Source organism: Scyliorhinus torazame, chromosome 3, assembly GCF_047496885.1.
Source record: "Scyliorhinus torazame isolate Kashiwa2021f chromosome 3, sScyTor2.1, whole genome shotgun sequence".
Taxonomy (NCBI): domain Eukaryota; kingdom Metazoa; phylum Chordata; class Chondrichthyes; order Carcharhiniformes; family Scyliorhinidae; genus Scyliorhinus; species Scyliorhinus torazame.
In genome coordinates, this window is record NC_092709.1 from 103,122,248 (window position 1) to 103,146,241 (window position 23,994).

At 43.7% G+C, this 23,994-nt stretch overlaps 1 protein-coding gene across 2 annotated transcripts in view; it reads left to right on the forward strand.

Annotated features, from left to right (window-relative positions):
* Positions 1–23,994, forward strand: part of LOC140408621 (lipopolysaccharide-responsive and beige-like anchor protein) — a 1,704,725-nt gene that overhangs the window by 1,361,129 nt on the left and 319,602 nt on the right. For both annotated transcript variants that reach the window (XM_072496077.1, XM_072496078.1), the window contains exon 43: positions 4,100–4,212. In XM_072496077.1, coding sequence (XP_072352178.1) covers positions 4,100–4,212 — 113 coding nt within the window. The remainder of the gene's footprint in view (positions 1–4,099; positions 4,213–23,994) is intronic.

Here is a 23,994-nt window from a genome sequence, read left to right on the forward strand (position 1 = left end):
ATATTGGCATGGATTGAGAATTGATTAGTAGACAGGAAACAGACAGTAGGAATAAATGGGTCTTTTTCAGAGTGGCAGGTGGTGACTAGTGGGATATCACAGGAATCAATTCTTGGGGCCCCAGCTATTCCCAATATACACCAGTTATTTGAATGTGGGAGCTAAATGTAATATTTCTAAGTTTGCTGACGACACACAACTTGGTGGGAATGCGAGGGTGAGGAGAATTTTGAGATGCTTCAAAGTGATTTAGACAAGTTGAGTGAGTGGGCATTTGCATGGCAGATGAAGTAACATATAGAAACATTGAAAATAAGAATAGGATAGGGCTATTCAACCCTTTGAGCCTGCTCCGCCATTCAGTCTGATCATGGCTGATCCTCTATCTCAAGGCCATACTCCCACAGACTCCTTGATGTCTTTGGAATCTAGAAATCTATTTCCTTCCTAAATATATTCAGTGACTTGGCCTCCACAGCCTTTTGTGGTAGAGAATTCCATAGGTTGACAACCCTCTGAGTGAAAAAATATCTCCTCATCTCAGTCCTAAATGGCCTCTCCATATCCTGAGATTGAGATCCCTTGTTCTAAGAAAGAGTCTTAATTCCATTTTCCACCTCTTGGTCTGTAACCCTGTAGGTAACAGTACCTGGTGTTCTTGATTAATAAGGGGATCAGGGGTTATATGGAGAAGGCAGGAGAATGGGAATGAGAAAAATATCAGCTGTGATCGAATGGCGGAGCAGACTAGATGGGCCGAATGGCCTAATTCTGCTCCTAAATCATATTGTTTTCTGGACTCCCCAGCCAGGAGAAATATCATCCGTGCATCCTGGAGTTTCTTCCATCTCCAGTGAACACAGGCCTTCTCAACCCAATCTCTCCTCATATGACAATTGTGGATAAATGCGAAGTTATCCACTTAGGTAGGAAAATCAGAATGGCAAGGTATTAGTTTATAATGATCGATTGGAAAATGTTGATATACAAAGGGACCAGACTAGTGTTGTACACTAGTCACTGAAATCAAGCAATGCAGGTGCAGCAAGCAATTGAGAAAGCAAATGGTATGTTGACGTTCATTGCAAGGGCACTTGAGTTCAGGAACAAGGATATCTCACTGCAGCTGTACAGAATCTTGGTGAGACCACACCTGGAGTATTGTGTGCAGTTTTGGTCTCCTTAACTAAGATATGATATACTTGCCATGATGGAGGGCAGCAAAGGTTCACTAAACTAATTTTTGCGATGGCATGATTATCATATGAGTAGAGATTGGTTGCATAGTTAGTCATGTAAATAGAAGCATAAAATTGCAAAGAAAAGTTGAAAGGTGAAGTAATCCAATCTAGTTTCTGCCCTGCTACAGTAAGAAAATAGTTCTTAGTGAAGACACAAATGTCAACATATGTGCTGCGACAAAGGCATGTAAAGCAGAACAAGGCCAGCAGCGTGGGTTCAATTCCCGTACCAGCTTCCCCGAACAGATGCCGGAATGTGGCGACTAGGGGCTTTTCACAGTAACTTCATTTGAAGCCTACTTGTGACAATAAGCGATTTTCATTTCATTTACTTTCAGGCAAGCTATCCCTCCTTGTCCTCAACACCAGCTTTACCTCAGCACCACCTGTCTAAACCCCTCCATTGTCTCTAAATCCTCAGACTGCTTGTCTCCTATCCAAAACTGAATAAGCAGAAATGTTCTGCTCCTAAATATTGAGAACACTGAAGCAGTAACTTACTCGGAGTGGCAATCGGTGTCATATTGCCATTCCGTGCAAAATGAATTGCGTGAAATTTCTTCCGTGCCTGTCTCACCCAACTTCTGAGTCAGTCTGGGTGAGATCCAGGCAACGCAGCAATTCCAAAGCACAGCATCAATGAGTAGGAGAGAGGAATTGAAGGAGGACATGCCTCCATTTTTACGGCATTAGTTGCTGGATGATGTCAGGTTGGGTCAGAAGGAATCACTTGGGGAGTCAGGGGGAAGGGTGGGGACTACTGTGGGGATGGCCCCGTCGGGGAATGGGGGAGCCTGTTGAGAAGGTCTGTACAGTAGTTGCCCAGAAGTTAGCAGAGGTTGTAATTCTTCTAACTTTTTCTGGATAACTACTTGTGTAGATCTGGTGGAACCAAGTTTGCGATTTAAATTACATTTTCGCATTGTCCAAAAGAAGTTCGCACTTTGGGATACCCCCAAATCTGACACTGGGGAGCTTGGATGTTATGATCCATTACCTATCGTTCCCCATCACAAACTCTATGCCCTAGCCACCAATTCCATCCTTCTCCTTGGCAAATGTGAGAGACTGAACCAGATTGTGCAAAAACCAGATATCGGGTTGGATTCTCCTCCCCGCTTCGCCACATTTCTGTTTTACCACATCGGCAGGATGGACCATTACGCCAGCTGGTCAATGGGGTTTCCCAATGTGGGGCAGTCCCACGCCGTCAGGAAACCCCTAGGCTGCCAGCAAAATGGAGCATCCCGCCAGCGGAGAATCCAGCCCATCATATTTGACACTGAGATGAGTTTCTGACTGCATGTGTGCCCCATCACTAAGACCGCTGATTTTTATCTCCATCCAATAATATCGTCAGACTCTGCACCTGCCTCAGTTCATCTACTGCTAATATCGAGGCTTGATTGTTGTGATTATGATTCTGGCTAATGTCCGCTGTTCCACCCCTTGTGAACTTGAGAGTATCCAAAATTCTGGTGTCCATGTCCTAACTTTGTCACCAACATTGGTTCCTGGTTAAGCAATGCCTCAATTTTAAAGTCCTTGTTTTTGAATTGCTACCTTGCTTCACTCCTCCCTATATCTGTAATCTCCTCCACTCCTACTAACATCCAAAATATTTCCAAAATATCTGCGCATCTCCATTTGAATATACCTGGTTTTAATCACTCCAGTATTGGCGACCATGCCTTTAGCTGCTCACCTCTCCCCATATTCCCCCAAATTGCCAATTATATCTGCTGGAAATGCAATCACAATGTGCCATCCTTGTCCTCCTGACATCTTAATCCTTCTCTGCCATCTCTCCTGTTCTTGGATACTACTAATCCCTATCTAGCCAGGACGTTTCCAGTAATGGCTTCTCCTATCACTCCCAGTCACCCCTTCACCCCAAAATGTCCTCCTGTGCCACTTTCTCATAGGACACTATTCACAGACATAAGTCAGTTTCCATCTGTATTCTGATAACACCAATCTCTGCCTCTTCATTGCTATCCTCAATTCAACGATCACCTTTGTTGTCAGACTCCCTACAAGGGAGCAAGAATTTGTTCCACCTGAAATGTGGGAAAACTGAAGCTTTCTTACTTGTCTCCGACTCACCCTCGCTGACTCCCTCAGGCTTGGTCAGATGGCATGGAATCACTTTTGTTAACTCTGGACCCAACTTCTCTCATCCGGTGTTGGTCATATGCACAATAAAATTCATAAGTTCAGTAGCCTGCTTCCTGTCATGTGCTGGATCCTGCTTGTTCATGCTTTCTGTCCCATAATAAACTAAATTTAAAAATATTGTTCACAGATTCTTTCATGGCTTAGCTCCTCCCTCCTTCCATAGCGTCAACCAGTTTCTTGAATCTGGAATCCTATCCTGCCACTCATTCATTGGTAGTGCCATCTTGTTTCATCTCTCTGGAACTCATTACCTAAATCTCTTTACCTTACAAACTCTCATTGTGCCTTCAAATACCTTTCTGTCCAAACATACAGTCATGTCTTCTTACTTTTCTCATCTTGGTCAGCTTTCTCCTTTGTGAAGAACCATGAGACGTTTGATTACTTCAAAGTTGCTGCATAAATGCAAGTCGTTTTAAAAGATTCCCTCTTCCTTCAGTTGATGTTTTTTCCCGTATTGACAAGCATAGCAGTGAATCCATTTATCATCTCCTATTATCAACCACTAGGATCAATGCCATATGTCTTTTAACATGCATTGTTCAAGTTACTTAACAATTGTTTACATGTATTGGAAGTTAGCAGTTTAGTACCATTCTTATTTGACTGCCTTGAAAACATACTGTCCAGATTTGTATCTCCCGGCTGGTGTATTAAATGTTAATTCTTTTTCTGTTGAGGTCGGACTTACAATGACTTGAATCAGTATCCGGTTTTTCCTTGGGTGATAACTAATTATGAATCCGAAGAATTGGATCTGACACTGCCAAGCAACTTCAGAGATTTGTCCAAGGTATTGTCTCCCAAATCATCTGCTTATTGTATTAATATATTAACGTTGGCTGACTGCGCACACTACCTCTCTGCTTCATTCAACTTCCGTTTTGACACATTTGTCACAACCTTTAAGCTAATTTTTCCTTGTATATAATGTTACATACCTTGTCATTGTGACCATGCAATCTAGTGGCTTTATAAATGTTCTTTGTTAGTTCAGCCTTCTGTTACATTGTAGAGAGTTTAAGAACTGGTTGAAGCTTTAAATTCTGCAACTTTTTAATGTTTGTTTCTAAATACTCGGCATTTATTTTTTTAAATTGCCATACTTCCATGTGTGCCACTTTCCATAGGGTCCTTTGCTCCCCAAATGTTCTCTCTCCGAAACGTAGAGGCCAACTTTCTGCCCATTGCCCCCCACTGTTCTTGCTGCCCACTCCCTCCCTCTTTCTCCCTTCCTTCCACCTCATTCTGTTTTTTTTAGTGGTAGTGGTTTTGAATCAAATAGCTGCAGGAGATTTTCTCTGCCAGTCACACCCAATTCTCATACTAACCGCAGCATTTTTTCCAAATGGTGTCAGGTTCTGCCAGAATTCAGTTTAGTGCAGGCCAAAATGGCAATGTCTAAATCGGAATGTAAGAAGGAAATGGCTGAAAAAGGCGCAGCAAATAACATCTGCACGACACAAATAATAGTCAATGACCATCTCCAACGAGAGAGGATCTCTCCATCACACCTTGACATTCAAGGGTATCACCATCACTAAATCCACAATCATCAACATCCTGGGAGTTAACATTGAGCAGGACTTAACTGGACCAGTCATATAAATACTGTGGCTACAAGAGCAGGTCAGAGGCTGGGGATTCTATGGTGAGTTAACTCACCTTTTGACTCCCCAGAGCTTAGCAACCATCTGCAAGTGTGATGCAATACTCTCTACTTGCTTGGACGAGTGTGGCTCCAACAATACTCACAAAGGTTGACACCATCCAGGACAAAGCAGGCTGTTAGATTGGCGTGCCATCCAGCATTAAAAAAATTCAGTCATTGCACCACCAATGCACAGTGGCAGCAGTTTGCAACATATACGCATGTGATGAATATCTAGTTCATGGTTCACATTAATATTTTAGAAGTAATGTGTAGTTTTAGGAAAATTATTGTTGTGAAGGTAAGGTAACTGGAATACTGAGCTTTAGAGATTGCCAGAACACCCAAAAGACAATGGCAGTTCAAAAGGTTACCCATGTGTGTTTAATTGAAGAGAATGGAGCCTTAAAACAGCAGATTGACTTACGTAACTGGAGATGTGATGTATACACTGTTTGCAGAGAAGTGCAGCCCAGAGAGATGTTCTGTTTTGAAGTTGGGAGTTAAATTAGTATTCAAGCATTCAATGAACCCTGAAAAGCTAGGTCATCATCAAGAATGTTCTCTGGTTTCATTTTATTGGTGTCTTTGCTGGGAGAGAGGATTGGTTGCAATTTGGATCTCATGTGGTTTGCAGCTCACAGAGAGTCCCTGGGAGGTGTTCACTTATTCCCAGACAGTTAGGTCTCAAAGAAGCCCCTGGGGAGAGGAAGTTCACTGGTTCTGTGCCAGGCAATTAGGGCTCAGAGAAGCTCTGGGAGCCATTCATATCTTGGTGTATCTGGGAAACCCAGGGTCAGTGCCAACTTAGTGCAACTAGCGATCTGTGAAAGGGCTAGAATTGTGTCTCTAATTAGAAGTGGGAATACATCTGTGAATCCCATGGAATACAGTCTCGGGAGAACAGACTGGACCATCAGGAGGTGAACAGTCATTAAGGCAGTCCAGATCAGAGCGGCCTTTGAGAGAATTCCGAGGTCAGATATTCTAAAGTTATGACGAGACAGTTTTAATGCAATTTTGTGGTTTTCAGTGGTCACTGCTGTCTGGGTGGGTTGCTAAGAAATCTGTGGGATCTGTCTTGGTCCCATCTGCCATTTATTGTGCAGTATGGTGTACTTAACCACAGTTTACCAGTTCATATTTACCTTATGTTAATTCTGGATGTTAAAGTATAAATTAGATACTGTAAATTGTTTTACTTTGTTGAGTAAAGTTTATTTTGGTTGTTTAAAACTGAAATTTTGTGGCTTTATTCTCCTAATGGGTAATGGGGATTTCAAACATTTGTCTACTATAAACAGAATGTTACTGGTCCCCAAATGGCTTGTAACACAAAATGCACTGCAGCCACTTGATAGGCGTCCTTTGACAGCACCTTCTAAACCCACAACCTCTACCACCTCGAAAAACAAGGGCAGCAGATGCATGGGAACACCACCGTGTGCAACTTCCCCTCCAAGCCACTTGCCATGTGACTTGAACTACATTACAGTTCCTTCACTGTCACTGGAACTCACTTCCTAACAATATTTTGGGTATACCTAGACCAGATGGACTGCAGCGGTGCAAAAAGGCAGCTCACCATCATCTTCTCGAGGGAAATTACGGATGGGCAATAAATGCTGGCCTTGCCAGTAATGCTTATATCCCATGAAATATATTTTTTAAATTGAAGGAAGACTCCATCTTTAGCCAAATTCAAAGTGGCACTTTGTCTAGATCCAAATTTCTCTCTGCTATCGTAATTTACTTTTCTGGTGATTTTCCTCCTCTTTCTGATCTGGAAATCTGGAGGGTAGTATGTTAGGAAAAAAGGTAAAGATGCAGTTTTAAGTTAAATACCCGGTGTTCTTTGAAACGTATACATACTGGTTTTTTTAAATATGCAGGTATTTCTGATATTAACATATTTTCTACGATACATTTCATTATCAGTGATCTAAATTAACATTTTCTGCATACTTTACCACATAGCAGTCTTTGCTTTGTGTTTACTTTGATAACAAACAGATCTCCCAACATTCTCATGGTGACCTGTATATTTTATAGGAATGTTATGCTAAATAGTATTAATCAGGATACTAATTAGTGATTTAGTAGGACTGGGGGTTGGCCCTCAGATCTGGGAGTACACAGAAGGAAGGTTGAATTCAGACAGCATTGGGTGTCAGGATGATCTCAAAATAGTAATCCTTAAGATATGAGAGGATTGGCAGGAGATCTCAGGGTCTCATGAATATTGGTGTAGGTTCTGGGATCTGGAATCATTTGGATGTTTTTGTATCTTGGTGTAATAGGGAAGGACGTTTCAGGGTCTGAAATAACTCTCTTTGGTTCTGGGATCGCATTGCACTGGGAATGCAGTGTAGAAATCTTTGAGCACTGAGAGGGTTTCTTGAACTGGACGGATAAAAGAATTACAATGAGTGGGTGTTCCTGGATTCTGAAAAAACTGTAAAGATGTTTCGCAACATGTGATAGCGTTTCGCAGGATTGGATAATTGCGTATTGCAGTGTTCTGGCAGAATGTTTGCTGGGGAGTGTGGGGTTAATAGGGGTGCTGGGTCCAACAGCCTTGTGGGGGAAATCACTTGGAGAAGAACATTAAGCTGATCTGTGGGGAAAGGGGTCGGGAAAATAGGACCTAAATTCTTGAAGGCAAAGTTACCAATGGTAGGTTGAAAGGGGGGTTGAATGCACAGTTGCCAACGGTAGAATGAAAGGAGGGGTGAATGCACCAGGGGCTTGAATCAATCATGGAAAATTGGAAAGGGATTGAAGGTTATAGCAGTTGAAATTTCATTGATAGGGTTGGGCTGAGGCTACCTAGAAATTTAATACAAGGATGAGATTTTTGAATTTCAATCATAAAGAATAGTAGTCACTATAAAAATGGGGTGTTGGGCGAGAAAGATTTGACCCAGGGTAGGATATGAGGGGCAAAACCTAGATCAGCTGAGGCTTATGCAATATGGAGAATGGGTGGTTAAAGCCTTGTGATGATCACTACCTGGCTGAAATATAGCTATGAGAATTCAATCTTCAATTTCACCTTTGAGGAAAGAAGAGCAAAAAAACTTGAATCCTCACAGGATAAGGCAATGGGGGAGCCTTTGAACTCCAGTTGATGTACAGGTTGCATGTTGGGAAATAACAGTTTGGTCAAAATGCACAGATATGGTTGAAAACACGTTTCAACGGCTGAAATATTGGATTGGATTGGATTTATTTATTGTCACGTGTACCGAGCTACAGTGAAAAGTATTTTTCTGCGAGCAGCTCAACAGATCATTAAGTACATGAAATGAAAAGGAAATAAAAGAGATACATAATAGGGCAACAGAAGGTACACAATGTAACTACATAAGCACTGGCATCAGGTGAAGCATACAGGGTGTAGTGTTAATGAGGTCAGTCCATAAGAGAGTCGTTTCGGAGTCTGGGGAAGGAGCTGTTTTTGAGTATGTTTGTGCATGTTCTCAGACTTCTGTATCTCCTGCCCGATGAAAGGGTCCAGTCAAAATCCAGGCTGTTGAAGGGATTTATTTTTCATAAAGGCATTCAAAGGCACACAAACAATTTTTAAAAATCAAGGTACTGCTTTGCTGGAAATCTTCAATAAAAACAGAAAATATTGGAAGTACTCGTCGGTTGAGCATCATTTGTTTAGAAAGAAACAGAGTTAACATATGAGGTCATAGATGTGACACATTAACTCTGTTTTTCTCGCTAAAGATGCTGTAGGTCTTCTGAAGTATTTTCAACTTTTATTATAAAAGGCAATGATAAGTAACTTCAATCATATAAATTTTGACTGTGATTTTTCGATGGTTGTTATTTCATTTACTTCAAATTGAACATCAGAGTTTTTGGCTATAGTGAAATTGGCAGACAAATTTTTTTCAATAACCATTTTGTTGATTTGGTTTATTAAACTGTGATTATGCAATATTTATGTTCCAATTGGGTTTTACTATGAAATGTGTTCATAACAATGTCAGGAACAGATTAAGACATACAACCCCTGAACCCTGCTGCACTGTTCAATAAGATCATGGCTAATCTTCAGCCTCAACACCACTTTCCCATCTGATCTCCTTACTTCCTTGACATCCAAAAAGCTTTGGATCTGAGCTGAAGCCACACAAAGCAGGTGTACTGTTGATCTCTCTGCCATGAAAATACCATCTCTTGATCATTTGGTGAATTCAGAATTATAATTGTTCTCAGTAGTGAATGTAAACCTAACGTGCTTCTGTTAAAAGGTGTTTCTTTTGTCTTCTGGATGTTGTTTGGGAAGTTTTTAAGAATTACTTAGTGTTGTATTCTTTGGGGGTTGTATTTGAATTGATGGTTGCTAAGATGTTAACTGTATGTTTTAAAAAGGTTAACTTGAGTTCCAGAATAAACATTGTTTTGTTTTAAAAAATACTTTTCCATTTCTGCTGTACCACCCCTGTAGAGTGGGCCGTGTGCTCCCCATACCACAATCTATTAAAAGTTGTGGGTCAGGTGAACTCCATGATACACTTTGGGATTCTCTAAACCCTGGCCCAGAACAAATTGGGGGCTTGAGGGGGATAAAAGTCTATCTATTGGATTGGCTTAGTGAACTTAAAGACAATGAGGGGTGAGCATACTGTGGTTGCTTATCAGGTGTGGTATTCTAGTTTAAGTGGGGAGTGTGTTGTGGACAATGGCTCTTTCAGAGGCTCTGAAGTTTTTGGGGGTGGAGACGGTCACACGCAGTACCTTACAGACAGAGACTAAAAGCAGACTGTTAGATTTGGTGAAAACATTGCAGTTAACATTACCTGACAAAATACAAAAAGTTATGATAATTATGGCGGTGGCTAAGCATTTAAAGTTGCCTGAGATACAGTTTGACTCATTGGAAATGGCAAAAATTCAGTTACAAATTAAACAAATGGAACATGAGAAAGAATTAAAGCAGCTTGAATACGAAAGAGAGGAAAAAGAAAGAGAGAGCGGAAAGAGATAGAGAGGAAAAAGAGAGAGAGGAAAAAGAAAAGGAGTGAGAAGAAAAGAGAAAAGAAAGAATAGCCCTAGCAGAACAGAAAGAAAGGGAGATACAGATCAGGGAAAAAGATAAGGAGAGAGAGTTTGAACTTCAGAAAATGGCCATGAAATATGACAGTCAGTTAAAATTGGCAGACGTAAAGGGAAATGTACAGTTGGGGATAGTGATGAGGATTGTGAGAAAGAGCGTCTAAAAGTCGGAGGCTTGGTGGGGATCTATTTAAATATGTCCAAGCATTGCCAAGGTTTGATGAGAAAGAGGTAGAAGCCTTTTTTATTTCATTTGAGAAGCTGGCTAAACAAATGAAATGGCCACAGGACATGTGGGTATTACTGATTCAAACAAAGCTGGTATGTAGGGCTAGTGAAGTGTTTGCATCACTACCGGAGGAGGTATCTGGGACGTATGAGGAGGTGAAAAAATCCATCTTAGGTGCATATGAATTAGTGCCTGAAGCCTACAGACAAAGGTTTAGAAATTTAAGGAAAGAATTTGGTCAAACATACATGGAGTTTGAAAGGCTCAAACAGAGTAATTTTGATAGGTGGATAAGGGCTTTGAAAAAAGACCAAACGTATGAAGCTCTCAGAGAAATTATACTTTTGGAGGAGTTTAAAAATTCAATTCCTGATGTAGTGAGAACTCCTGTGGAGGAGCAGAGGGTTAAAACTGCGAGATTAGCAGCAGAAATGGCAGATGATTATGAATTAGTTCATAAATCAAAGCTTGTTTTCCGACATCAGTTTCAGCCTGTGAGGGATAGAAACTGGGGACATGAGAAATACTCAAGTGGTAAAGGTGATCTGATGTGAGATAATGAGGAGAGTGTACCTCAGAAGATTTTTTTTTTAAATCCAGGAGGGGGGGGAAGAGAAATTAAAAGTTTCAAATGTTTTCACTGTAATAAACTAGGCCATGTAAAGTCATAGTGTTGGTGATTGAAAAGAAGCACTGGGAAGGCTGATGTGGTAAAACAGGATAAGACAGTGGGGTTTGTTAAAGTGGTAAAGGAAAGCCCAAGTGAAGCGAAGGAAGTGCAAAAGATTGTACAGCCAGATCAAGAGGTAATTAATGAGAAGGTGCCAGATCCCTTTAAAGAATTTACTTGTGTGGGTAAAGTTTACTCATGTGTATCAGGAGGAGCAGGTAAAGAAGTCACAATTTTAAGAGATACGGTAGCTAGTCAATCTTTAATGGTACGAGATGAGGAGTTATGTAGTTTGGGAAGAATGTTGCCAAAAAAGGTGGTAATATGTGGAATTCAGGGTGAGAGGAGTAGCGTTCCATTATATAAGGTAAGGTTGGAAAGTCCAGTTAAGAGTGGTGAAGTGGTAGTAGGAGTAATAGAGAAACTATCTTGTCCAGGAATACAGTTTATCTTGGGTAATGATATAGCTGGATCGCAGGTGGGAGTGATGCCTACTGTAGTTGATAAGCCAGTGGAAAATCAGACAACTGAAGTGTTGAAGGATGAATATCCTGGGATTTTTCCGGATTGTGTAGTAACAAGTTCGCAAAGTCACAGGTTAAGACGAGGAGAAATCAAAGAGTGAAGATGAAGTTGAAGTGCAATTATCAGAAACGATTTTTGATCAGATGGTTGAAAAAGAACAAGAAAAGGTGGAGGATGAGGCGGATATTTTTAGTTCAGGAAAATTGGCGGAGTTACAACAAAAAGATATAGACATAAAACGGATGTATCAGAAAGCACATACGGAAGAGGAATCTGAGTGAATACCAGAGTGTTATAACCGTAAATGTGATGTCTTGATGAGAAAATGGAGACCATTACATATGCAGGCGGATGAAAAGTGGGCAGAAGTTCATCAAGTAGTATTGCCGGTAGGGTATAGAACTGAGGTGTTGCGAGTTGCACATGAGGTACCAGTGAGAGGTCATTTGGGAATAAGGAAAACTCAAGCTAAAATCCAAAAACATTTTTATTGGCCTGGACTACATAAAGATGTAGTTAAATTTTGTCAATCATGTCACACATGTCAAGTGATAGGGAAACCTCAAGCAGTGATAAAACCAGCTCCCTTAATGCCCATTCCAGCATTTGAGGAACCTTTTACAAGGGTCCTAATTGATTGCGTAGGACCACTTCCTCAAGCAAAAAGTGGGAATCAATATCTTTTGACTATAATGGATGTGTCTACTAGGTTTCCACAGGCCATCCCAGTATGGAATATTACAGCTAAAAAGATTATGGAGGAGTTACTTAAATTCTTTACGAGATATGGACTACCCACAGAAATACAATCGGATCAAGGATCAAATTTTACCTCAAGGTTATTCAAAGATGTTATGGATAGCTTAGGAATAAAACAGTTTAAATCAACTGCGTACCATCCAGAATCGCAGGAAGCATTAGAAAGTTGGCATCAGACATTAAAGATAATGTTGAGGGCTTATTGTCACGATTATCCAGAGAATTGGGATAAAGGAATTCCATTCGTACTGTTTGCAATTAGGGATGCACCTAATGAGTCAACCAAATTTTAATCCTTTTGAACTAATTTTTGGTCATGAGGTAAGAGGACCACTTAAATTGATTAAGAACAAATTGATGTGGAGATGCCGGCGTTGGACTGGGGTGAGCACATTAAGAAGTCTTACAACACCAGGTTAAAGTCCAACAGGTTTCTTTCAAACACTAGCTTTCGGAGCACTGCTCCTTCCTCCGGTGAATGAAGAAGTATGTTCCAGAAACATATATTTAGACAAATAGGGTAGCCCTAGCGCAACCTCAAACAAACCATTGTTTGCAGCAAACTACCCAGCCTTCAGGACAGCAACCACGACACCACACAACCCTGCCATGGCAATCTCTGCAAGACGTGCCAGATCATCGACATGGATACCACCATTACACGTGAGAACACCACCCACCAGGCACGCGGTACATACTCGTGCGACTCGGCCAACGTTGTCTACCTCATACGCTGCAGGAAAGGATGTCCCGAGGCGTGGTACATTGGCGAGACCATGCAGACGCTGCGACAACGAATGAACGGACATCGCGCGACAATCACCAGGCAGGAATGTTCCCTTCCAGTCGAGGAACACTCCAGCAGTCAAGGGCATTCAGCCTCTGATCTCCGGGTTCTCCAAGGTGGCCTTCAGGACGCGCGACAACGCAGAATCGCCGAGCAGAGGCTTATAGCCAAGTTCCGCACACATGAGTGCGGCCTCCACCGCGACCTGGGATTTATGTCGCATTACATTCACCCCCCCCACCACCTGGCCTGGACTTGCGAAATCCTACAATTCACACCTCTTTAACTTGGGGTTACCCCTCTCTCTGGATCTGTAAACACTTAATTAACTGCAAATGCTCGCATTCTAAGCATTGTCTTGCATCTTTGAATTTGTCTATATACATGTTTCTTGAACATACTTCTTCATGCACCTGAGGAAGGAGCAGTGCTCCGAAAGATAGTGTTTGAAACAAACCTGTTGGACTTTAACCTGGTGTTGTAAGACTTCTTACCAAGAAAAAATTCGTGAGTGAGAAATCGGAAATTACATTATTGGATTACGTGTCAAATTTTAGGGAACGATTAAATAGAGCAGGTGAATTGGCTAGAGAACATTTAAAAGTTGCACAAAATGTGATGAAACGGGTAGCGGACAAGAAATCCAAAGTTCGTAGTTTTGCCAGTGGAGATAAAGTTTTATTATTGTTACCAGTGGTAGGTGAACCTTTAAAAGCAAGGTTTTGTGGACCTTATCAGATTGAAAGGAAATTAAGTGAGGTGAATTGTGTGGTAAGAACGCCAGATAGAAGGAAAACTCACCGAGTGTGTCATGTAAATATGCTTAAAAGATACTTTGAAAGGGAAGGAGAGAAAAAGGAGGATGTTTTTATGATTCTAACTAAGTGATGAACCAAATCCAGATGACTGTGAATTTGACATACCTCAAATTAAATTGGAAAACGAGGATGTTCTTAAAAATTGGGATAAATTGTTGAGTTACCTTCCAGAGGAAAAACAAACTGACCTGAAAGAGTTATTGATATCACGTGGGCAAGTTTGTAGAAATATATTGGGAAGTACTAAAATGGCTATACATGTTGTAGATGTGGGAAATGCTGTTCCAATCAAAACAACATCCATATAGACTTAACCCTTTAAAATTGGCACAGGTTAACAAAGAGATTGAGAGTATGCTTAAAAATGGCATAATTTGAAGTGGGTTGCAGCCAATGGAGCTCACCAATAGTGATGGTACCTAAACCAGACGGTACCCAACGGTTGTGTGTGGACTATAGAAAAGTTATTGCAGTTACAAGAACGGACTCTTATCCTATCCCACGTTTGGAGGATTGCATTGAGAAAGTGGGACAATCAGCTTTTATTTCCAAACTGGATTTACTTAAAGGTTACTGGTAGGTACCTTTATCCGAAAGGGCGAAGGAGATTTCAGCTTTTGTGACTCCAGATGGTATACACCAATTCAAAGTTATGCCATTTGGCATGAAAATCACCCCAGCCACATTTCAACGGTTAACTAACAAAGGCGTTTCAGGATTACCCAATTGTGCGGTATACATCGACGATCTGGTAATTTTCAGCCAGACATGGAAAGAACATTTAAAACATGTGATGGAGTTCTTCGATCGACTTCAGGAGGCGGGTTTGGTGATAAACCTAGGCAAAGGTGAATTTGGAAAAGCCCAAGTCACTTTCCTTGGTCATATAATCGGACAGGGTCGAATGGTCACACGGGATGTGAAACCAGCAGTTATTGAGGAGTTTCCGATACCCTCAAGACGAAGGGAAATAATGCGATTTCTTGGCATGAATGGATTTGATCGAACATTTGTGCAAATGTTTTGTAGCGTAATTGCTCCACTGATGGACTTGCTGAAGAAACGTTGAACATTTCAGCGGACTTTCAACAGGCATTTGACAGCCTGAAAGCTGTGACAACCAATGTTCATGTGCTGGAGAATTACAAGGGACTCTGTGATCAGATTGAACTAATGTATCTGACTTTAAAGAGACATGCCGAGGCGTAGAGAAATGGATGAATCGTGCAGAGACCATCTTGTTCAAAGGGACTGTCAATCGAGAAAGATTTCAGTTGGAAGAAGAACGGGGGGAAAATGAACTATATTATTGTACCTGTTTGCGGGTGTTGTTTTTTGAAACAAAAAGGTATATTTGCTGTGTGCATTTCTTAAAGGATAGTGAAAAATGAAACTATCTTGAAGTTTGATGGTTTATTTTTTTTTCTTGGGGGGAGGTGTCATGTTAGAGTACCTTTAAGAAGTGGGTGCTTGAGAATGTCGCTTTAAGAAATGTTTGGCTGCTCATATTACTGTGTGGGGAGCTGGGCTGTATCAGCTTTTTACTTTTGTTTTAGGCTGTTTGCTGCAGGGTGTGTTTTAGTTTTGTTTTCAGTGTTGGAGCTGAAGCCACACAAAGAGGGTGTACTGTTGATCTCTCTGTCATGAAAAGACTATCTCTTGATCATTTGGTGAACTCAGAATTATAATTGTTCTCAGTAGTGAATATAAACCTAATGTGCTTCTGTTAAAAGGTGTTTCTTTTGTCTTCTGGATGTTGTTTGGGAAGTTTTTAAGGATTACGTAGTGTTGTATTCTTTGGGGGTTGTATTTGAATTGATGGTTGCTAAGATTGTCACTATGTTTTAAAAAGGTTCACTTGCAGGGGCTGGTTTAGCTCACTGGGCTAAATCGCTGGCTTTTAAAGCAGACCAAGGCAGGCCAGCAGCACGGTTCGATTCCCGTGCCAGCCTCCCCGAACAGGCACTGGAATGTGGCGACTAGGGGCTTTTCACAGTAACCTCATTGAAGCCTACTCGTGACAATAAGTGATTTTCATTGAGTTCATAGAATAAACATTGTTTTGTTTTTTAAAAAAAATACTTTTCCATTTCTGCTCTACCACAGCTGTAAAGTGGGCTGTGTGTTCCCCATACCACAATCTATTAAACGTTGTGAGTCAGGTGAACTCCGTGATACACTTTGGGGTTCTCTAAACCCTGGCCCATAACACCCTCAACTTCATGAACCCTTATATTGTGTGTGGCACCTGATGAGATGCCTTGCTGGTTACACCCTCTAAAAATAATTTTATGAACATGATTTACCTTTTATAATATCATGTTTGTTCTGTCTAAGGGGCTTGTTAACACCTCCTTATTAGTGCAGTAATTTGCAGTGATAAATATTGACATAAAAGGCCTGATTTGAAATTTGTTACATATGGAAATTAGATACAGGAAGCTCACACCACACGAGTTTTAGGCCTCAAATTTTGGCGCTGTAGTGCCATTTACTTGGTCCTAGGGGAGCTGGGTAAGGAAAAATATTGGCAGCAAATCTATTTTCAGTGACTTCCAGCAAGGGCAATAGCATGGACATCCTGTGCTTGCATGAGAATCATACCGAGTGGTCGTTGAATAAGCATCCAATTGGCACCCACCTGCCATTTTGCACAAGGGGCTCTGCACCAGTGCTCTATCTCCCTTCAACTTCCAGGAGAGGTCTTTTTTGCTCTTTGTTTACTGGTGCAGACTTAACGGAAATACTGTGTTTTCAGACGAGTTAACAGAAGCCATGTAAGTCAGATGATGCTGGACCTTGAATTGTATGCTTTTGAAAGGCTTCCGCGTAGACCAATTGCTTCCAGTCACGAGATTTGCAGTTCCCCTTGGGCTGCAGCATCATAGTGGAATGGAGCACATGGAGAGAAGTTGCTCAAAGATGGAGAATGCTCTCAACAGGAGGATCTCCAGAGAACCACTTTCCCTATTTGTACCTCAGCCACAAACAGCACGTTCAGTGGTTGTGTTTCATCAAGGAGGTAATCACAGAACTGCAATCTGTGAGGGCAAGCACCGTGCTGACTGTGACCATCAAGGTGGGCATAGCATTCCGTTTCAACCAGTTCCTTTGTACTGTCTTCATCTTTATGAAATGGAAAAATCCAACCTCTTGCATGTAGGTCATCGTGAAGGGCAACAGCAACAAAAGCGTGTTTTACTCAGCACTGGATACACCTGGGAAATGCTACTCCAGAATGCTGACAGTCTCATGGGCTTTTGGCCTTTTTAAAAATATGGTATCACAGGTCAGCTACAGCAGCATAGTCTTTTAATTTGGAGTCAGCTCAAAGTTAATAACTGACTCTGGGGTCTCAGACTCTAAATTAATTTTTCACCCACCTTTAAAATCTGAAACTTCTCTCATTTGCCCTGCATGTAACACACACGGTCTTTGCATTCTTATTTGCATTGGCACAATTGACAGAAGCATACCTCAAGAAATCATCTTTATGCTGCTTTGTTCCTGAGTTAAGTATTTTCTTTGTAGGTTGTTAACCAAAGGCTCTGAACCTCTGTACAGACTTAACACTAGCACAACTGATCGCTCCATGATCCTCCTGACACCCACCCGCAGGTCACAACCTGCACTTTGTAAAACCCTGTACTAAGTTGATATCTGGAATGAGCGGGTTGTCTTATGAGAGGCTAGACTGACTGGGCTTGTTTCCACTGGAGTGAGGGATGACTTGATGAAGTACATAAGATCCTGAATGGTCTTGACAAGATGGGCATGGAAAGGATGTTTCCTCTTGTGAGTGAGTCCAGAACTAGGGAGCACTGCTTTAAAATTAGGGATCGTCCTTTTAGGACAGAGATGAGATGAATTCTTTTCTCTGAGGGTTGTACAACTTTGGAACTCTCTGCCTCAGAGGCTGATGGAAGCAGGGTCATTCAATATTTTTAAGGCAAAGGTAGATATATTCTTGTTAGGCAAAGGAATCAAAAGTTATCAGGGAAAGTTGAAAATGTCGGATTCAGATAGAATGTGCAATCAAATCAGCCATGATCTTGTTGGATGGCAGAGAAGGCTCGACTGGCCGAATATCCTACTTCTGCCCCTATTTTGTATATTCGTATGTATCATCAAATTCAGTCACCAAAACAAAACTGGCAACATATCTAGTATTTAATCCAAGAATTCCTTTTTGGATTTGTTAAAATTCTGTAGATCTCATTTAGGTGTTGTCCAGAATCTACGTTCTCTTTAATCTCTTAATTATTCTAATAGTCATTTCCATTATCTTGAATTGATGCTGTATGGCATCTGGGCTTGCTACCCTTTTTTTTGTACAATCTTTTCAAACAAATTTATTTAGCTTTCATTTTGATCTGTTCAAGCAGTTACTGCTTTCTTGGTCTTCCTATTTTATTAATTAGGATTAATTTCCATCTATCATTTCATCACTTATGGGATGTGAGCATCGCTGGTTAGGCCATCATTTATTGCCCATTCCTGGTTGCCCATCAGAAGGTGATGGTAAGCTGCATTCTTGAACTGCTGCAGTCCCTGAGGTGCAGGTACACCCTCAGTGTTGTTAGGGAGAGAGTTGCAGGATTTTGACCCAGCGACTTTGAAGGAACGGAGATATACTTCCAAGTCGGGGTAGGGATTGACTTGAAGGGAAACCTCCAGGTGGTGGGTGTGAAATGAAAATGAAAATCGCTTATTGTCACAAGTAAGCTTCAAATGAAATTACTGTGAAAAGCCTCTAGTCGCCACATTGGTAAACCACTATTAGTGTATTATATGTATTGTGGTAAACTGTTACTATATTACAGGTATTGTGGTAAACCACTGCCTGATGGCTCCGCCTCCCCTTGGGCTCGGTATAAAAGTGGCTGACCTCCGGCCCTGCCCCAGTTCGGGATCAGTGGCCCGGAGGCTTTCTGTTTAGCTTATTAAAGCCACATTTTCGTTCACTACTCGTCTTGTGTTAATTGATGGCACATCAATTTAATAAGCTAAACTTTTAAGATGAATTCATCATTCAAGCCTGATCGGCTAGAGCTGGACCCACAAGCACCCGGTGGCACTGCGACATTCGAGCACTGGCTAAGCTGCTTCGAAGCTTACCTCGGATCCTCCACCGACGACGTCACCGACCTCCAAAAGCTTCAAATACTCAACGCAAGGGTGAGCCCGCAGGTTTTCCTTCTTATCAAAGGCCTTCTTACTCATATACGGAGACGATAATGCTGCTGAAGGGACAGTACATAAAGGCAGTAAACGAGGTGTACGTCAGGCACCTGCTTGCCACAAGGCGACAACGCCCCAGAGAATCACAAACCGAATTCCTGCGTGCCTTGCAGGTACTCGGCCGGAACTGTGCTTGCCAGGCGGTATCGGCTGTCCAACACACAGAGCTGCTGATCAGGGACGCCTATGTCGCGGGCATCAAATCCAATTACATCCACCAGCGCTTGCTAGAAGGGGGTACACTCGGCCTCCCAGAGACAGTGCAGCTCTCAAACTCGCTGGAAGTGGCTTTCCAGAACATGGAGGCCTACACATCCGACCACTCGGCACCCTCGTGGGCTCCGCCATCACCCGACTCTTGTGCGGCGCAAGCCTGTGCCACGATGCAGCCCGCCAACGCCAGAAGCCCGAAATGCTACCTTTGCGGCCAGGTTAAGCACCCCAGACAACACTGCCCCTGCACGGAACGCGATTTGCAACGGGTGTGGGATAAGGGCCACTTCGCCAAAGTCTGCCAGGCCCGACCTGTCCCTAAAGTTCCTAGGCCCAGCAGTGCTGCCTGTTGTCTGTCGGGACCGCCCCCATCTGCTGCGCCACCCGCCATGTGAGACCCGTGGGCGCCGTCATCTTCGCTGCCACCCGCCACACGTGACCCGTGGGGGCCGCCATCTTGGAACCACTCCGCCGCCTCCCGGGACCCCTGCCCACCCGGTCGTACACCTTCCGAAGCTCGCCTCCATCACACTCGACCAGTCTCGACCTCATCATCTCACGAAATCTACGATGACTGTCCAGATCAACGGGCACGAGACGGCCTGCCTCTTCGACTCCGGGAGCTCAGACAGCTTTATCCACCCAGATATCATAAGGCGCAGCTCCCTCCCAATTTTACCTGCAACCCAGAAAATCTCCCTGGCTTCTGGATCACAATCTGTAGAAATCCGGGGGTACTGTGTCACAACCCTTTCGGTACAAGGCGTAGAGTACACTAACTTTAAGCTCTACGTCCTCCCCCATCTCTACGTTGCCTTATTACTGGGGCTCGACTTTCAGTGCCACCTCAAAAGCCTTACCTTAACGTTCGGTGGACCCCTGCCCCCACTCACCGTCTGTAGCCTTGCGACCCTTAAGGTTGCCCCACCCTCGCTCTTCGCTAACCTCACCCCGGACTGTAAGCCCGACGCCACTAGGAGCAGACGATACAGTGCCCGGGACACAGCCATTATCAGGTCGAAGATCCAGGGACTCCTACGAGAGGGGATCATTGAGGCTAAGACCAGCCCCTGGAGAGCCCAAGTGGTGGTCGGCAAGACTGGGGAGAAGCACTGGATGGTCATCGATTACAGCCAGACCATTAACAGGTACACGCAGCTCGATGCGTACCCCCTCCCCCGCATATCTGACATGGTCAATCAGATTGCACAGTATCGAGTCTTCTCCACAGTTGACTTGAAGTTCGCGTACCACCAGCTCGCTATCTGCCCGGAGGACCGCCAATACACTGCCTTCGAGGCAGATGGCCGCCGCTACCACTTCCTCAGGGTTTCCTTCGGCGTCACCAATGGGAGACCTCACTGACCAATGGTCGGTTGCCTTCATGTTTAATAATACACAGCGGGGCAAAATCAAGAACGACAAGATTCTGAGGTGGAGGATCGAACTCTCCACCTACAACTACGATATCTTGTACCGACCTGGGAAGCTCAATGGTCTCCAGATGCCCTATCCCGCGGTACATGTGCCAGCGCACAAGTAGACCGACTTCGGGCCCTCCACAATGACCTCTGTCACCCGGGGGTCACCCGTTTTTTCCATTTTATCAAGGCTCTTAACCTGCCTTACTCCATCGAGGAGGTCAGGACCATGATCAGGGACTCCAGTTTTGCGCAGAGTGCAACCCGCATTTCTATCGGCCCGACAGAGCACACCTGGTAAAGGCCTCCCGCCCCTTGGAGCGACTTCAAAGGGCCCTTCCCCTCCACTGACCATAACGTGTACTTCCTCAACGTTGTTGACAAGTACTCACAATTCCCCTTTGCCATCCCATGCCCTGACATGACCTCTGCCACCGTCATCAAGGTCTCTTCACGTTGTTCGGTTTCCCCACCTACATCCAAGGCGATCGGGGTTCCTCGTTCATGAGCGATGAGTTGCGTTAGTTCCTGCGTAGCAAGGGCATCATCTCAAGCAGGACAACCAGCTACAACCCCTGGGGAAACGGACGGGTGGAGAGGAAGAACGCGACGGTCTGGAAGGCCGTCATTCTGGCCCTATGGTCTAGAAGTATCCCGATAGCAGGAGGTCCTTTCCGATGCACTCCATTCCATCCGGTCGCTCCTGTGCACTGCCACCAATGAGACCCCTCACGAACGTATGTTTGCCTTCCCTAGGAAGCCCACCTCAGGAGTCTCGCTCCCGTCTTGGCTGACAGCCCCAGGGCCCGTCCTCCTCCGGAAACATGCGAGGAGTCATAAATCGATCGCCTCGTCGTGAAGGTCCTGCTCCTCCATGCCAACCCACAATATGCCTACGTGGCACATCATGACGGGCGGCAGGACACAGTCTCCCTTTGGGATTTGGCACCTGCAGGTCCCCCAGCGACCATCACCACCACCCCCGACCCTACACCATCTCCCTCCACCACTACCTGGCTACTTCAAGATTTGGCACCCGCAGGCCCACCGGTGACCATCACCACCACCACCACCCCCACCCCTACACCGCACCCCCCCTCCACCAACTCAACTACTGGGCGAAGAAGAAGACAACATTCTCCCGGACATGCAGGTCTCGACACCAGTGCACACACCACAGCTGGGACTGAGGCGACCACGGAGGAAGGTCAAAATCCCCGACAGACTCGACCTTTATGCCTACTTCACCCCCGATGGACTCTTTTTCTTTTTAACAGGGGGGTGAATGTGATAAACCACTGTTAGTGTATTATATGTATTGTGGTAAACTTTTACTGTACAACATGTATTGTAGTGAACCACTGCCTGATGGCTCCGCCTCCCCTCGGGCTCAGTATAAAGGTGGCTGACCTCGGGCCCTGCTCCAGTTCGGGATCAGTGGCCAGGAGGCTTTCTGTTTAGCTTATTAAAGCCACAGTTTTGTTCACTACTCGTCTTGTGTTAATTGATGGCACATCAGTGGGGTTCCCAGGCTTCTGCTGCTCTTGTCCTTCTAGATGATAGTGGTCGTGGATTTGGGAGGTGCTGCCTGAGGAACCTTGGCGAGTTACTGCAGTGCATCTTGCAGATGGTACACACGGCTGTCGCTATTTATCGGCGGTGGAGGGATTGAGTATTTGTGGAAGGTGTAGCAATCAAGCAGGCTGCTTTGTCCTGGATTGTGCCGAACTTCTTGAGTGTTGTTGGAGGTGCATAGAACATGGAACATTACAGCGCAGTACAGGCCCTTCGGCCCTCAATGTTGCGCCGACCTGTGAAACCACTCTAAAGCCCATCTACACTATTCCCTTATCGTCCATATGTCTATCCAATGACCATTTGAATGCCCTTAGTGTTGGCGAGTCCACTATTGTTGCAGGCAGGGCATTCCACGCCCTTACTACTCTCTGAGTAAAGAACCTACCTCTGACATTTGTCTTATATCTATCTCCCCTCAATTTAAAGCTATGTCCTCTCGTGCTAGACATCACCATCCGAGGAAGAAGGCTCTCACTGTCCACCCTATCCAATCCTCTGATCATCTTGTATGCCTCAATTAAGTCACCTCTTAACCTTCTCTCTAACGAAAACAGCCTCAAGTCCCTCAGCCTTTCCTCATAAGATCTTCCCTCCATAGCAGGCAACATTCTGGTAAATCTCCTCTGCATCCTTTCCAATGCTTCCATATCCTTCCTATAATGCGGCGACCAAAATTGTACGCAATACTCCAAATGCGGCCGCACCAGAGTTTTGTACAGCTGCAACATGACATCATGGCTCCAAAACCCAATCCCTCTACCAATGAAAGCTAACACACCGTACGCCTTCTGAACAACCCTCTCAACCTGAGTGGCAACTCAGGGATCTATGTACATGGACACCGAGATCTCTCTGCTCATCCACACTGCCAAGAATCTTACCATTAGCTTAGTACTCTGTCTTCCTGTTATTCCTTCCAAAATGAATCACCTCACACTTTTCCACATTAAACTCCATTTGCCACCTCTCAGCCCAGCGCTGCAGCTTATCTATGTCCCTCTGTAACTTGTAACATCCTTCCGCACTGTCCACAACTCCACCGACTTTAGTGTCATCTGCAAATTTACTCACCTATCCTTCTACGCCCTCCTCCAGGTCATTTATAAAAATGACAAACAGCAGTGGTCCCAAAACAGATCCTTGTGGTCCACCACTAGTAACTGGACTCCAGTCTGAACATTTCCCATCAACCACCACCCTTTGTCTTCTTCCAGCTAGCCAATTTCTGATCGAAACTGCTAAATCACCCTGAATCCCATGCCTCCGTATTTTCTGCAGTAGCCTACCGTGGGGAACCTTATCAAACGCTTTACTGAAATCCATATACAACACATCAACTGCTTTACCCTCATCCACCTGTTTGGTCACCTTCTCAAAGAACTCAATAAGGTTTGTGAGGCACGACCTACCCTTCACAAAACCATGTTGACTATCTCTAATCAAATTATTCCTTTCCAGATGATTATACATCCTATCTCTTATAAACCTTTCCAAGATTTTGCCCACCACAGAAGTAAGGCTCACTGGCCTATAGTTACCGTGGTTGGCTCTACTCCCCTTCTTGAACAACGGGACAACATTTGCTATCCTCCAGTCTTCTGGCACTATTC